General features: G+C 42.6%; 1 protein-coding gene and 1 long non-coding RNA gene across 2 annotated transcripts; both read left to right on the top strand.

Moving 5' to 3' along the window:
* Nucleotides 1-1,124: 1,124 nt before the first annotated feature.
* On the top strand, nucleotides 1,125-4,362 carry LOC137891900 (mucin-5AC-like; the record flags this gene model as incomplete). The annotated part of the gene is made up of 6 exons (XM_068736713.1): nucleotides 1,125-1,296; nucleotides 1,947-2,056; nucleotides 2,216-2,387; nucleotides 3,249-3,358; nucleotides 3,495-3,669; nucleotides 4,269-4,362. Coding segments are annotated over 6 exons (833 nt in total), but the record flags the coding sequence as incomplete, so codon positions are not given.
* A 4,406-nt stretch (nucleotides 4,363-8,768) lies between these two features.
* LOC137891901 (uncharacterized) lies at nucleotides 8,769-12,790 on the top strand. The gene is made up of 3 exons (XR_011105387.1): nucleotides 8,769-9,295; nucleotides 11,621-11,725; nucleotides 12,054-12,790. It is a non-coding gene; the product is annotated as an uncharacterized lncRNA (long non-coding RNA).
* Nucleotides 12,791-15,789: the final 2,999 nt, after the last annotated feature.

The following is a 15,789-nucleotide window of genomic DNA, read 5'->3' as shown; positions in this document are numbered from 1 at the left end:
ACAGAGATAACCCCAGTGGAACTGGGGACTGGGAAACTCTCTTACATCTTCGCAAAGAGAACCCAGGAAAGATCTGCCCAAGACCAGGAAAAATTCAGGTCCAAACTCTAACTGGACTCACAATGGCTCAAACAGGGGATGTAATTTATAAGTAAGTTCTGACCGAGTATAGATCATTTCAATGTGTTTAATGCAATTATTAATATTGTGTTCTACTGAATGTGATGCGTTAATACAATATAAATATTTCTTCTATTATTAAGAGAGAGACATTTAGTCATTGAGCAGTCACACTAGAATAGTACGTTGGATATTGAATATGTTTCAATTTAAAAAGATATATTAATTTTGTGTTATACCACACTAATAAAACATTAGGCTCTGTGAGGCTGTAGGAACAGTGGTGGTTTGAGCTGAACTCTAACACAATGACAAAGGGAACATGCTGATTATTAAGCAGGTATAACGTTTACAATGTGCATCATCTTAGTTTAGCATGTTTGTTCACATGCTAACATTGGCTAATTATCACTGAACACGTCGTACAGCTGAGGCTGATAGGAATGTTTTTAGTTTTGGCTTTTAAATTAAAATGTTGACCTGATGATGATGATGATGATGATGATGATGATGATGATGGGATTACTAAAGTGATTTAACTTAATGAAAATGTTTACCAAATGTAATTTTTATACATACAATAGCTATCAAAACATTACACTCAACACCACGAATGTCAACTTTCTGGTTGCGCTGATGGAAGGTGGTCAGGGGATCACCAAATTTTGAAGGATTTATCCTCTGGGGACCAGGAATGGTTTTATTAAGTGCCACTGTGTTTCTTTTTTTCAGAAGTGACACAACTACAGGATTCATCTGCAGAAACAGAGACCAAAGGTGGAAGCGTCGCTGTAGTGATTATCGCGTTCGTTTCAGCTGCCGTCCCCCTTTCTGTGCTGGAAAAGGTACTGAGTGAGCACATTCATGTTCAATGTAAAGCTACTAATGGAAAGATGATTTCCCCTTCTCTTCATCGTTTTTTGTGCATAAGCGTTCTTTTAGAATGTTGCTTTTGCTCTGCAGTTTCCCATCAGTCATCATCTCTCTTTTATTGCTCTGTGCAGTGTGCTGGACTGACTGGTTTGACAGAGATAACCCCAGTGGAACTGGAGACTGGGAAACTCTCTTACATCTTCGCAAAGAGAACCCAGGAAAGATCTGTCCAAAACCAGGAGATATTGAGGCCCAAACTCTAACTGGACTCACAGTGGCTCAAACAGGGGATGCGATATATAGGTAAGTTCTGACCGAGTATAAATAATGTCAATGTTTTTAACGCAATTATTCATATTGTGTTCTACTGAATGTGATGCGTTAATGTTGCTACATGATGTGTTTGTGAGACCAAACATATTTCCACATTCTATTCTGTTCTATTGATCAGTCATGTACTTGCTAACCAATGAGCATCAGGAAATGGCAGCATATGTAGAAAAACAATGTATCTATTTGTGTGGTGGTACAATATATAGAGATTTCATCTAATAAGCAGGTATAACGTTTATAATGTTTATCATCTTAGTTTAGCATGTTTGTTCACATGCTAACATTGGCTAATTATCACTGAACACGTCGTACAGCTGAGGCTGATGGGAATGTCATTCGTTTTGGCCTTTAAATTAAAATGTTGACCTGATGATGATGATGATGATGATGATGATGATGATGATGATGGGATTACCAAAGTGATTTAACTTAATGAATGTGATTACCAAATGTAATTGTTATCCATCTAATAGCTATCAAAATATTACACTCAACAACACAAATGTCAACTTTGTGGTTGCACTGATGGAAGGTGGTCAGGAGATCACCAAATTTGGGAGGATTCATTCTCTGGGGACCAGGAATGGTTTTATTAAGTGCCACTGTGTTTCTCTTTACAGAAGTGACACAACTACAGGATTCGTCTGCAGAAACAGAGACCAAAGGAAGAAGATCTGTAATGATTATCGCGTTCGTTTCAGCTGCCCTTCCTCTTTCTGCGAGGATAAAGGTACTGAGTGAGCACATTCATGTTCAGTGTAAAGCTACTAATGGAAAGATGATTTCCCCTTCTCTTCATCGTTTTTTGTGCATAAGCGTTCTTTTAGAATGTTGCTTTTGCTCTCCAGTTTCCCATCAGTCATCATCTCTCTTTTATTGCTCTGTGCAGTGTGCTGGACTGACTGGTTTGACAGAGATAACCCCAGTGGAACAGGAGACTGGGAAACTCTCTTACATCTTCGCAAAGAGAACCCAGGAATGATCTGTCCAAAACCAGGAGATATTGAGGCCCAAACTCTAACTGGACTCAGTGTGGCTGCAGCAGGGAATGTGATTTATAGGTAAGTTCTGAAAGAGTATAAAAAATGTCAATGTTTTTAATTCAATTATTCATATTGTGTTCTACTGAATGTGATGCGTTAATGTTGCTACATGATGTGTTTGTGACACCAAACATATTTCCACATTCTATTCTGTTCTATTGATCAGTCATGTACTTGCTAACCAATGAGCATCAGGAAATGGCAGCATATGTAGAAAAACTATTTATCTATTTGTGTGGTGGTACAATATAAATATTTCTTCTATTATTAAGAGAGTGACATTTAGTCATTGAGCAGTCACACTAGAATAGTACGTTTGATATTGAATATGTTTCAATTTAAAAAGATATATTCATTTTGTGTTATACCACACTAATAAAACATTAGGCTCTGTGAGGCTGTAGGAACAGTGGTGGTTTGAGCTGAACTCTAACACAATGACAAAGGGAACATGCTGATTATTAAGCAGGTATAACGTTTACAATGTGCATCATCTTAGTTTAGCATGTTTGTTCACATGCTAACATTGGCTAATTATCACTGAACACGTCGTACAGCTGAGGCTGATAGGAATGTCATTAGTTTTGGCCTTTAAAATAAAATTTTGACCTGATGATGATGATGATGATGATGATGATGATGATGATGATGATGATGATGATGATGGGATCACCAATGTGATTTAACTTAATGAAAATGTTTACCAAATGTAAATGTTATCCATACAATAGCTATCAAAATAATACACTTAACACCACAAATGTCAACTTTCTGGTTGCGCTGATGGAAGGTGGTCAGGAGATCAACAAAGTTGGGAGGATTCATCCTCTGGGGATCAGGAATGTTTTTATTAAGTGCCACTGTGTTTCTTTTTTTCAGAAGTGACACAACTACAGGATTCATCTGCAGAAACAGAGACCAAAGGGGGAAGATGTGCAATGATTTTCGCGTTCGTTTCAGCTGCCGTCCCCCTTTCTGTTGTGGAAAAGGTATTGTGTGAGCACATTCATGTTCAGTGTAAAGCTACTAATGGTTTTTGTGTTTTGTATAAGCGTTCTTTTAGAATGTTGCTTTTCCTCTGCAGTTTCCCATCAGTCATCATCTCTCTTGTTTTGCTCTGTGCAGTGTGCTGGACTCAGTGGTATGACAGAGATGACCCCAGTGGAACAGGGGACTGGGAGCTTTTGGTTTACCTGAGGAGAAAATACCCAGGACAAATTTGTGACAAACCTCTGCACATTGAGGCTGTTACCACTGACACAAATACCCCAGCCACCGCCACAGGAGATGTCATCTATATGTAAGTGGCCTCATAGGGAAATACTTTAAAATGTTGCTACCAACCACCAAATAATGAATCTATACTTCTCAAAATTAAAACTTCTTTCCCAAAGTATCCAAATCATCATGATGTACTGCCTGGAGCTGCTGCTTAAGCAGTGAATAGAAACGTTGTAGATGCACATTTACATTAGATAAGATGACATTTTAATGAGCCCCATGAGGAAACACATAATGTCTAAAGGTTTTAGCTGAGCTTCACTTTATTCTTGTGCTAACAGCTTTGTTTGAGATTACATTATTTGTGGTCTGGAGAGTAAGAAACACTCATAACCCAATTTATTGGTCTTCCTTATTCATGATTACTTTCTTTTAACTGTGTTGGCTATCTAAGATATTTTTAATTTTAAAAGAATCTACACCTGGCATCAAGAAAAAAACTTTGAACATTTGTGTACAGTACTTTCATTAGCTAGATCATGTTTTTATCATAGATAAACAATAATGTACTGTATGTTTCAACATTGTGCACCACTAAAATTAAGTTCTTGTTTAATTTCAATATGGTTTCCTTGTTTTAAATATTATATTGACCTTCTGTTTGGAATCATATTTCAGCTCCAGTCCAACCAAGGGATTTGCTTGCCGCAATCGGGACCAGAGATATCGCGTGTGCCGTGACTACAAAGTCCGGTTTGGGTGCCCATGCTAGAAAAAAGCCCTGACTCCAAACACTGCGATGGATAAGAAGAGACTACGTTCACATTTTGATTACTTGAATTTTTGTCCGATTTCTCTTTCATGTTATATCTTCTTTCTTATTTTGTCAGGTGGAGGAAGTACATGTATAATAGGCCTTTTTTTACAGCAGACATTTTGACTTTTGACTTGTAGGAAAAGTAAAGATGAATCAATGATGGATCTGTTCTATACCAGGACCCTATGGAGCTCAGCCATAGTTCATTCCATTATTTAAGCTTCTGCTTTTACCATTCCAAAACGTTTTGTGGAAAAAGGCCCATATTATGTGCTTTATCAGTCTATTCTCTTTCTTTCTAGTGATTATGAAATCATTATCTTGTATTGTAAGAAATCAACAGTAAAAAGCAATAAAACTGCTAATCAACAGCAAATCCTTTTTGTCATTAAGTTTTATTTATCAACTCTGCCCGTGTTTTTAGGAATTTATTAGAAAGTTATGATTTGGTGTGTTTAGAACAGATGGTGGGAGCAGTTATGATATACAGACAGCAGGAGGTGCTGGATAGCAGTTCATCACTAATGTTAGATGTAAGAAAAACATGCAGTATGGCAGTGAATCTGTATTTCCTATCAACACACCCGTGCACTAACAGCCACAGTTATGACTCTAAATACTTTAAATGAGTGGAGAAAACGTGTGTACTTTGGATGTTTCGCTAATACTTGCACTGCATCGATATTTGTGCCCTTTAGTGGAATTCCGCTTGAAGTATGCTTGTCTGTCCTCCAGTAAGACCATGTTTCAGTAGGGAAAAGAAAAGACACAGAAGAGGAAGGAAGGAGTCAACTGAATCTGGGGGAATTTCCCTCTTCACTTTTTTTTTTTTAGGAGAAGTAAAATTAAATCTGAACTGAACAGAAGTACAACCAAAGTGTTGAAGTTCAGCACATTATGGTGTTCCATTAATCTACCAATATTCCATGGCTGTGAAGGCCTATTTATAGACCAGGGGATGATTAAGTACTGTGCCACACAGGGAACCAAGCTCATGTTCTCTTCCCATTCTCTCTCTTACTCATTCTCTACCTACTTCTCTTTCTTTCCCTCCCTCTGCGACTTTATCTTCTTTCTCACTATCTTCTCTCTCTTCCTCTCAGTCCTCCTCTCCTTTCATGAGCATTTACAGTTTATTATACACCAACCTCATTTCACATAGTTTAGTTGCTATGCAGTGAAATCATGTTAGACTCAAGGGGGTACGGATTACGGATTACAGGTTAATAGAAGTGTTAATTGTTATGAGGCGACACAAGGAAGAGTGACAGCCTTAACAAGAGAGGGTAAAGCCCCATCCGGCATACATTAATCGCTAAGTCAAGCTGGAACAAGACTGAATGGTGTCCATTTGAAATGCAGGAGGAAAATATGCACAGAGAGATGCTTCTTATACCTGCTATTTCAAGGTGTCCTTGAGTGGAAGTAGAGCGCTGCACGGGAAGAAGGGTTAAGCTCAATTTCATGTGTTCATGCTGAAGGCACTGGGTGTGGAGGGGCTGTCTTGGATGACACGTCTCTTCAACATTGTGTGGAGGTCTGGGACGGTGCCTAGGGAGTGGCAGACCGGGGTGGTGGTTCCCCTGTTCAAAAAGGGGGACCAGAGGGTGTGTGCCAATTACCGCGGTATCACACTACTCAGCCTCCCTGGTAAAGTCTACTCCAAGGTGCTGGAAAGGAGGGTTCGGCCGATAGTCGAACCTCGGATTGAAGAGGAACAATGCGGATTCCGTCCTGGCCGTGGAACAACGGACCAGCTCTTCACTCTCGCAACGATCCTGGAGGGGGCTTGGGAATACACCCATCCGGTCTACATGTGTTTTGTGGACCTGGAGAAGGCGTATGACCGGGTCCCCCGGGAGATACTGTGGGAGGTGCTGCGGGAGTATGGGGTGAGGGGGCCACTTCTGGGGGCCATCCAATCCCTGTACGCCCAAAGCGAGAGCTGTGTCCGGGTCCTCGGCAGTAAGTCGGACTCGTTTCCGGTGAGGGTTGGCCTTTGCCAGGGCTGCGCTTTGTCACCAATCCTGTTTGTGGTCTTCACGGACAGGATATCGAGGCGTAGTCGTGGGCAGGAGTGTTTACAGTTCGGTGGGCTGAGGATTGCATCGCTGCTGTTTGCAGATGATGTGGTCATGATGTCTTCATCGGGCTGTGACCTCCAGCAATCACTGGATCGGTTCGCAGCTGAGTGTGAAGCGGTTGGGATGAGGATCAGCACCTCTAAATCTGAGGCCATTGTTCTCAGCAGGAAACCGGTGGATTGCCCACTCCGGGTAGGGAATGAGTCCTTACCCCAAGTGAAGGAGTTCAAGTACCTTTGGGTCTTGTTCGCGAGTGAGGGAACAATGGAACGTGAGATTGGCCGGAGAATCGGAGCAGCTGGGGCGGTATTGCAGTCGCTCTACCGCACTGTTGTGACGAAAAGAGAGCTGAGTCGCAAATCAAAGTTCTCTATCTACCGGGCAATCTTCGTTCCTACCCTCACCTATGGTCATGTGGACTGGGTCATGACCCAAAGAATTAGATCGCGGGTACAAGCGGCCGAAATGGGTTTCCTCAGGAGGGTGGCTGGCATCTCCCTTAGAGATAGGGTGAGAAGTTCGGTCATCCGTGAGGGACTCGGAGTAGAGTCGCTGCTCCTTTGCGTGGAAAGGAGCCAGTTGAGGTGGTTTCGGGCATCTGGTAAGGATGCCACCTGGGCGCCTCCCTAGGGAGGTGTTCCAGGCACGACCAGCTGGGAGGAGACCCCGAGGGAGGCCCAGGACCAGGTGGAGGGACTATATCTCCAAACTGGCCTGGGAGCGCCTCGGGATCCCCCAGTCAGAGCTGGCTGATGTGGCCCGGGAAAGAGAAGTTTGGGGTCCCGTGCTGGAGCTGTTGCCCCCGCGACCCGATCCCAGATAAGAGGTCGAAGATGAGATGAGATGAGATGAGATGTATAAAAGCTATGCACGAAAAACATAAAACACACAATATTGGTCACACATTAAAAGCAGTTCTGAAAAGGTGGGTTTTGATTTGGGATTTGAATATGGAAAGATCGGTGCAGTCTCGGATGTGTTTGGGGAGAGAGTTCCAGAGGGAAGGGGCAGCTATGGAGAAGGCTCTGTCACCCCGTGTCCGGTGCTTGGTCCTGAGTGGAAGGGACAGGAGGTTAGCATCAGAGGAGCGGAGTCAACGGGATGGAGTGTGGTGGCGAAGCAGGTCGGTAAGGTAGGTAGGGGGCCTGATTATGGAGGGCTTTGTGAGTAGGACTTTATATTCGATCTGTTGTGGGACGGGGAGCCAGTGGAGATTCTGGAGAACAGGGGTGATGTGATCACAGGAGCGGGAGTGGGTGAGCAGGCGGTTCTGGATATACTGGAGTTTATTCAGGATTTTGGATGATGTGCCATGGAGAATGCTGTTGCAGTAGTCGATTCTGGAGGTGATGAAGGCGTGGATCCGACTTTCAGCAGCAGCTAAGGAGAGTGATGGGTGGAGATGGGCTATGTTTTTTAAGTGGAAAAAGGCAGTTCTGGTGATTTGTTTGACGTGGCGCTCGAAGGAGAGGTTGCTGTCAAACATGACTCCGAGGTTAGGGATGTGTGGGGAGGGAGACAGAGTGGAGTTGTCGATGGTGAGGCAGAAGTTGTGACTGGTTTTAGTGAGGGATTTGTCATATAGACATTCTGACTTTTTACACCAAGCTTTGCAATCCAGTGTGAATTGGTGTGAACCTAAACTGACTTTTCAGCCCCACCTATGTGTTTTGTACTCAAAATGTAGGGTTTTGAGTATTCCATAGTGGCAAAAAAGTATGTTTCAGAAAAGACAGCCAGGGTCATCATTTGTAAATGTTGGATAAACAGTCTGTTGGCTTGTATTTTGAACTTTTGTGCAAACATATAAGGGTCTTTTAAGCCTATAAAGCATAATCTTTTATTTGTAGCCTTGGATACAGTTTCCCACTTCTCCCGTTATTTCTCGCTGTCTCTTTCCCTCCATCCACTTCCCTCTCCCTACATCCCATCCCTCTCTCTTTTTCATTTCTTTCTATTTGTATATGCATCTCTTCTCTCTCTCACTCCCCCCCCCCCCCCCCCCCCCCCCCCCCCCCCCCCCCCCCCCCCCCCCCCCCCCCCCCCCCCCCCCCCCCCCCCCCCCCCCCCCCCCCCCCCCCCCCCCCCCCCCCCCCCCCCCCCCCCCCCCCCCCCCCCCCCCCCCCCCCCTCCCCCCCCCCCCCCCCCCCCCCCTCCCTCTCTTCTCTCTTCTCTCTCTCTCTCTCTCTCTCTCTCTCTCTCTCTCTCTCTCTTGGTGCGCGTTCACAACACTAACCTTGGCTCGACGTCAGAGCCTGTGCAGCAGTGCAGTATAATGGGAGCGCAAGCAACCCAGAGCGCCTCATAGGGGGCTGTGTATCGCTGCTGTATCCTATGCGTGGTGCTCTGTAGCCCCTCTCCAACCCTCTCCATTACCTTACCTACAGCCCATGCTTGGGCTCCCCCCTCCCCACTGGATCCGTACCCCTCGACATGGATGTCCCGCCGTCCCTCGACCCGAAGGATTGTTGCTTCTTGGCGCAGTGAAGGAGAAGGAGAAGGGGAAGGAATCATGCCGGGACTGCTAATGGATTTAGGGAAAGCGCGAGTGACCATGCCGTGATCTTGCTCATCCAGGGCCGCCGTCACCCTGCCTTGCCCAACGAGCGTAAAATAATTACGGGGGAATCAAACCCGCGCACCGGGGGGATTAAACCACTGTGCATTTTTTTCAAACAACATGAAGATTACCTCCCATCATCTGATGATAAGCAGTCTCGTTTTCAGGTCCAACCTCAGGCTGATCCCGCTTCTGCTGCTGTTTCTTGGTCACTCTCGCGGGATGCCACACGTTTTAAGATTTGGTAAGAATCTGTTTGTTTATAATACGGTATCATCTGTAACGATGTCTGGCCGCACGCTGCCTGGATTGTCGACAGCGAATGCATGAATTCACGGACCGCAATAAGCAGATGTATCGAGACATTTCGTCCCACTCTTGCCTTGTTTTAGTTGGCAAAACAATTTGACCAGCACTCTAAAGATTCACGTTCGTTGATGAATAGTTGACAGTTGTTTCATTATAATCTCATAATGTTTGTAATTATATTTTGAAGGCATTTTACACCGCCAAAGATATAGTGAAGGATGTTACAGTAACTTTGAACGAAAATCCACTGTAGCTAACCCGTAAAAGAAGGAGCACACATATGCAACAGTTCATTAGCCTAAACATTGATTAGTCACTTCTCTTTAAGATCTATAGCGCCTGGTGGCAGAATTAATGATGAGTATTAAAGTAGTTATTCAACAGTTACCACCATATTGCATTGTTGCTGATTCACAACCTCAAAATGCTGCTATTAACGTCTGTGTTCCCACCAAATCACGGCCTCCTGAGGTTAATACACAAAAATGACAATATTTTAAAATGTCATACTTTTGTACAGGTGCTTCACATTTTTTTTTCATAATACACAAGGGGACAGAAGAGAATGATATGCAACGTCTGCCCTGCAAAGGACTGCAAAACAGCAAGACAACCTGCTGCAAATGTGGGAAAACACGTGCACGTTGCACACACGTAAAGTTTCCTACCACTACGTTGAATGCAATAATAAATAGTTTATAATAAGCATTTTATTATGTAATGTGTTGTGTTCTAAGTGGTAAATGTTGAATTAATATTGATAATTAGGATTTCTTATGATATAGCAGTGAGGACAGCATTTAATGGTTGCAATGATTAAACATGGTTATATTATAAATTCCAACTGTTCCAGAATGTTCATGCCATTTTCAAATTCAATAAAATATATTTAAACCATTATGGCTTTTATGTTTTTCTGTCTTATGTAAAACAGGACATGTGTAATAGTAGATGTTTTTCTCCAAAAACGAATGTTGTAAAACTTAAAAAATACACTATCCCTGCTCTCTGAAACATGTATTAAGGATTAATCATACATTTATTAATGAGACATTAAACATTCTAAATAGATCTGTAGTTTACAATTTGGTATTCACTTACTATGAGGGAATTCTTGGTCTGGGTCAAAATTGACAGTCATTTTCAGTGATCCTTGGGAGACAACAAAAGTCCCTGCATGGTAGCATTTGACACAAAACTTTCCATTCCGGCAAACAAGGAGTAGATTCCTGGGAGAACCGATGTCGGGGGAAAATGATAAGACATTTGTTACACCTCGGGGGGGAATTTGGGTAATTGATATCACGGTAATTTGATAAAGTCAAACAGTATCAGATTAGATTCGGACTCATTAGTTGACTGTACGTCGCCATGCCAAATATATTGCATGCTGAAACCCTGCAAGGCATCCGGCATCAGGGAAAATAATCATGCGAGATAAGAGGCGATCCATGTCACCTCATGCCTGATTTTGCCTGTGCTCTGGGGGCAGGAGCGGCTGAAACGAGGCTAAACATAGGCGGGTCTCTGTCCGTGGTCCTGCTAGTGCGACCAAACAAGCCACTGAACCGCCTGTTCAGGACCACGGACAGAGCACACACACACAAACACACACACACACACACACACACACACACACACACACACACACACACACACACTCACAAACAGATGGATAGTTAAGATACTATTTTTTTTCCAAATGATTGACATGACACTTCTTCAGAATTACTATTTAAACATAATTTAGACTTTAAATCTCTTAATTGTAGTGCAGACATTTGGTAGCTGTTACTTCTAAAATAATATTTTTCTTTAACCCTACTTCAAGCATCATCAGGGTTAAGGCCCCCAAAGAAGGACCCTTAAAAAAGAGGCTTGACTGTCAATTTCTGGGTTTTTATTGGTTTTCTAGATTATCAGTTGGCAGTTAATTCTGAACTCAACATAGAATGATCTTGCCGTCACACACATGATTCCTTGATTCTAAAAGGGACCAAACAACAGGGCTGTAATACTTGTTTTCCAGTCTCTAACCCCTTTCACTCAGTGATTCCTTTAAATATCCTGCCAGTCCTGCCATGCTCTTACTCTCCTACTTATAATCTCTACTCTTTCCATGCCTTCCTGGTATGATCAAACAGAAATCAACAGATATCACTATCCCTCCAATGCAGCCATTAAGCTCAGCCTCTATCTGAATTTAAAGTGTTTCTCCCGGCGCTCCCCTACCTGGAAATATGCACATGTTTGACTGCAGGGTCAGCGAGGAAGACAGGAACTGGGCAGTAATGCCTACTTCCTGGAGGAGACGGCAGCAGCAGGAGGGCTCTACCAATCAGAGATGAACAATAAAGCGTATAAGGTGAGTGAGAGGGCGCTCACAGGAAGTGGATGATTTCACTTGTTGAGGTGTGAGGCCTTTGATGGACAGATATACAGGTGTTAATATCCTGCAGAAAGGAAAGAGTTGTACGCCTTACTGACCTCCACCGAGCAGGTGGAGGTCCTCAGTTTGGGCACAGAATTCTTAATGCCTGGTTCTCCTTCAGACTACATAGTAACGCCAGACAAACTGCTGGGGCAGTGTTGACTATATTTTAGTGGATATATGAAAAATGGTGTGATGCTTTATATGTTTACAGCACAAAGCAGAAAAGACACTGAAACACATCTTTGTTTGTGTTCAACAGCATGGAGACCCTGAAGATCAGCCGAAGAACTGTAGCGCCCTCTTGTGTTATATAGTGGACCAACTTTGTTTCCAGAACCTTGACAGGCAAAGTTAGGCAGCCTGAGCATACCGTGGGCTGAGAGACTTTCTACAGGCAAAAACAAGAGGGGAGGAGTGTTTGGGCAATTTTGTCATCTTTTAGACTAGTGGAAAGAAAACAATTACAAAATACACATTTAGGTGTTTATTTTACTACACGTCTATTCACGCCTAAGTGAGCAACAAATAATGCCAAAGCTAATGAATTGACTTTCAAAGAGCAGATAGCGGATTAATGTTGGTGCCCCATACAGCCAAGTATATCCTCTGATATGCAGTGAAGCCCTCTCTCTATCCAACATCTATTTCAGTGATCTTAAACTTGCTTCACAGAACCACATATGAGTCTTTTTTCAGGTGTCTTTGATTCTTTTTTTCTACATTGGTTGCTCTCTAAAAAGAGAGTTTCTGTATGTTTTAAAGTCAGACACTGAATACCTGTCACTGTGATAAAGGTTGGTGGACCAGTAACAACGATGGAAGTCCCGCCTTTGTTTCTTCATTCCTGACAAAGTCTGGTATCTTGTATAGTCATAAATTGCCCCCTAGCCTAGTGTTTTGGGCCAAATGCCTTGCAGCAACTGTTTGTGTTCCTTTAAATATTTAAAAGCAATCCAGTCAGAGTCACATCATTTATTTTTAGTAAAACCGGGTGCTGATATGCCATACTATATTTAATGTTCAAAATATAATAAAGCTAACATGTGTCAAGCAATGGCAATGGTAAAAGAACAGTTAATTTCCATGCAGCTGGATTCCTGTTGCACCAGTGGGGGCAGCATTTCTTCTAGTGAGCTTTGTCCTTCAATCACAGAACCAGGGTTCATTGAACGCTGCTGATTGTCCTTCGACCAGACCAGGGAAGTGTTTCTTTATTTAATCCTGACATCAGATCACCCTGGAGGGTTGCAAACAAGATGAAACCTCCTTACCGGGATCAATAAAATACCTACAGAAAAAAGAGAGAAGTACTGTACAGCAGCTGGTAACTATTTTCACCACTAGGTGTCAGCTTAGTGTTACTGTACCGCAGAGGCACCGGCAAGAGTTTGAAATTATTACAGTTTTCAATGCACATTTTTTTTCAATATTTACATATCATCTACAACTGTCGATGTAAATCATCCATGCTGTACATACAGCATATAGTTAATTTAACATGTACTTACTGCACATAATAATCCAGTTCATGTATATCCATTATAATGTATTTCTTCAATCTGTTGCTTTGTTGTCCTTGTCCCTACTTGTTATTTCTATTTCTATATTTCAAGTAACATTGACAGAGATGCAAACGAAGGAGTCAAATAAGTTCCTTGTATGTGCATAGAAAGGTGATTCTCATTCTGATATAAATGAACATGTTTGTATTGATATAAATGTATTTATGGGATGCAGTTGCCTATATTTAAAGGCAACAGGTAGCAATCAGTTGCCAAACAATCTTTCTTTTAATCAGTAACCATTTAGTTAATGGCCATGTAATCAGTACAGACAACACTTATCAAGAAGTGATTATAAACACTGTCTATCAACCAGCAGTTTCCCAATCTTCTCTCAGTATAATTAACATGGGTTATGCATAAACATTATTACACATAATCAATATTAAGGGGTGTGATATGAGCATGACAGATAGACACATGATACTTATTTGTGTATAATAGATGAACAGACTGTGTCATAGTTTTTCATCAGAGCTCTGTCATATGTTCCTGTTATTTTAGGAATTTGAGTTATGACCAGAATATTATTATGGAAAATGACACTTGATAGGTGATATGTGTTCTCATTCTGGTTACTCTGCACACTTTTTAAAATACAACATAGCACGTGTTAAACTTCCACAATCACATTCTCATTCATAATTAAAGATGGAGGACATGTTTCCTGTTGTCGTGTACCAGGCGCCTGTGTGTTCTGACTTCCCCCATCTCCCTCGGAGTCAGTGCCCGCCAGACCGTTTTTAGGCAAAGAGGCTGCTAAGGAAGGGCTGTCAGCGGATATGGATGCTTCCAGAGCTCATTAAAGGGCTGTCTGCGGCATGCCAGGCTCTGGGACACAGAACCGGAGATAGAAAAGCAACTTCATAAAGGAATTCCATCCATCATGTTCCTCTGTGACATTAATATCTGTCACACACCTCTGACAATGCAATACTGCACCCCTGGAGTGAGACATCTTTCTATCAGAGATTTGCAACGCAAGCCAAGAGGGATACTCGTGTGTGTGTGTGTGTGTGTGTGTGTGTGTGTGTGTGTGTGTGTGTGTGTGTGTGTGTGTGTGTGTGTGTGTGTGTGTGTGTTCATGTGTCCCTGTGTAACGTGCACATTTGTTTAAAGGAGAGAGGGAGGGTTTATGGATGTATTACTTCTCCTGCCTTGTTCCTATTATAAAACATTGACTGATATTGCTGCTAGTGTATGTGCTGTTCCCCACCAGAATAGCATCAGTAGTGCTGCACAAAGGCAGAGCTTTCAACACACAAACTACTTCAGGCTGTTGTACCAAATCTGGAATTTGAAGCACCACTGCGGGATGTTTACAATGAAATGATTCATAATGCGCAACAAACAGAGTGAAGCAGCAATATTAAGGTGAAAACACTGTACTCAGCACATCACGGATTGAAATGTGAGTTCTTGCTATAGGACGTCCTGTCTCTTCACTGAGCTCTATGTGATGAAGCCGAAATGTCCTCGAAATAAATTTTGTTAAATCTTTTTTTCACTGAGACCTGCTTGATTCCCAGAGGACAGATTCACTTCCGAGTGACTTTCCAGCTCTGCTGCCTCGCAGGGATTCTGCGTCTTGCTTGAGGACACATCAGCAGCATAAACTTGAACTGGATGGTGAGGGACTGTTTTGTTGTTTACTTTGCCACCCTGCTCTCCAGTAGAATAGACAAATATAGATAATCCAGACATGCATCACACTTTGTAAAATGTACATTTTAGTTGCATTTCAGCCATATTGACATACCATAAAACCATATAGGTAGACAGCTCACATTCACATTATAGGATTATTACAGCCTTTTTTCCTCTCGTGCCAAACATCGAGTCTCCTTATGAACCTTTGCTCTCTGTCTCTCGTTCCCTGGATCATAACCGGACTGAGTCAGCAGTTTTGACCTGAATAATCAGTCAATACAACTCTAAATCAAGCTGGTGTGGATGGTTTTTCAATTGTGCACCGGTTAACCCCAAGGCAGATCCATTAGCTATAGCGATAGCTTGCACCGAGGCCAGCGAGTTGGGATCATCACTGCATCTTTATCTTTGGCTTTTAGTGTGCCGTATGTTGCCTGCTGCATCCATTCCATGAAATGTATCCTTTTTGTTGTTAATCTTTTTCAGGCAGCGTCTTGTTAAAGGATGCGTTGACAGAAATTGATTGAATGTCTGTTACAGGGAATGATCCGATGCAGTTTGTGCTTTGTAGTGAACTTTTTAAGGTTTTATTTTGTGAACATTCTTCTCTCTGTTCCTCAGCCCCCCCCCCACCCATTATCTCCTAAGATTCATGCAGCAGCACAGCGCTGACTGGCTCTGACAGGACTCTCCTTGGACTCTCCTCCGGGCCATTTGTCAGCAGGCAAGCCCCGCACAACAGTACAGATTGGCAGTCGGCTGCAACACGGTTCACAGCCCTAA

Source organism: Cebidichthys violaceus, unplaced genomic scaffold (assembly GCF_023349555.1).
Source record: "Cebidichthys violaceus isolate CVI_PGR_0920_01 unplaced genomic scaffold, fCebVio1.0.p SCAF_716, whole genome shotgun sequence".
Classification (NCBI taxonomy): Eukaryota; Metazoa; Chordata; class Actinopteri; order Perciformes; family Stichaeidae; genus Cebidichthys; species Cebidichthys violaceus.
Note: the sequence above shows the minus strand (reverse complement) of the source record. Positions and strands in the feature narration are given on the sequence as shown.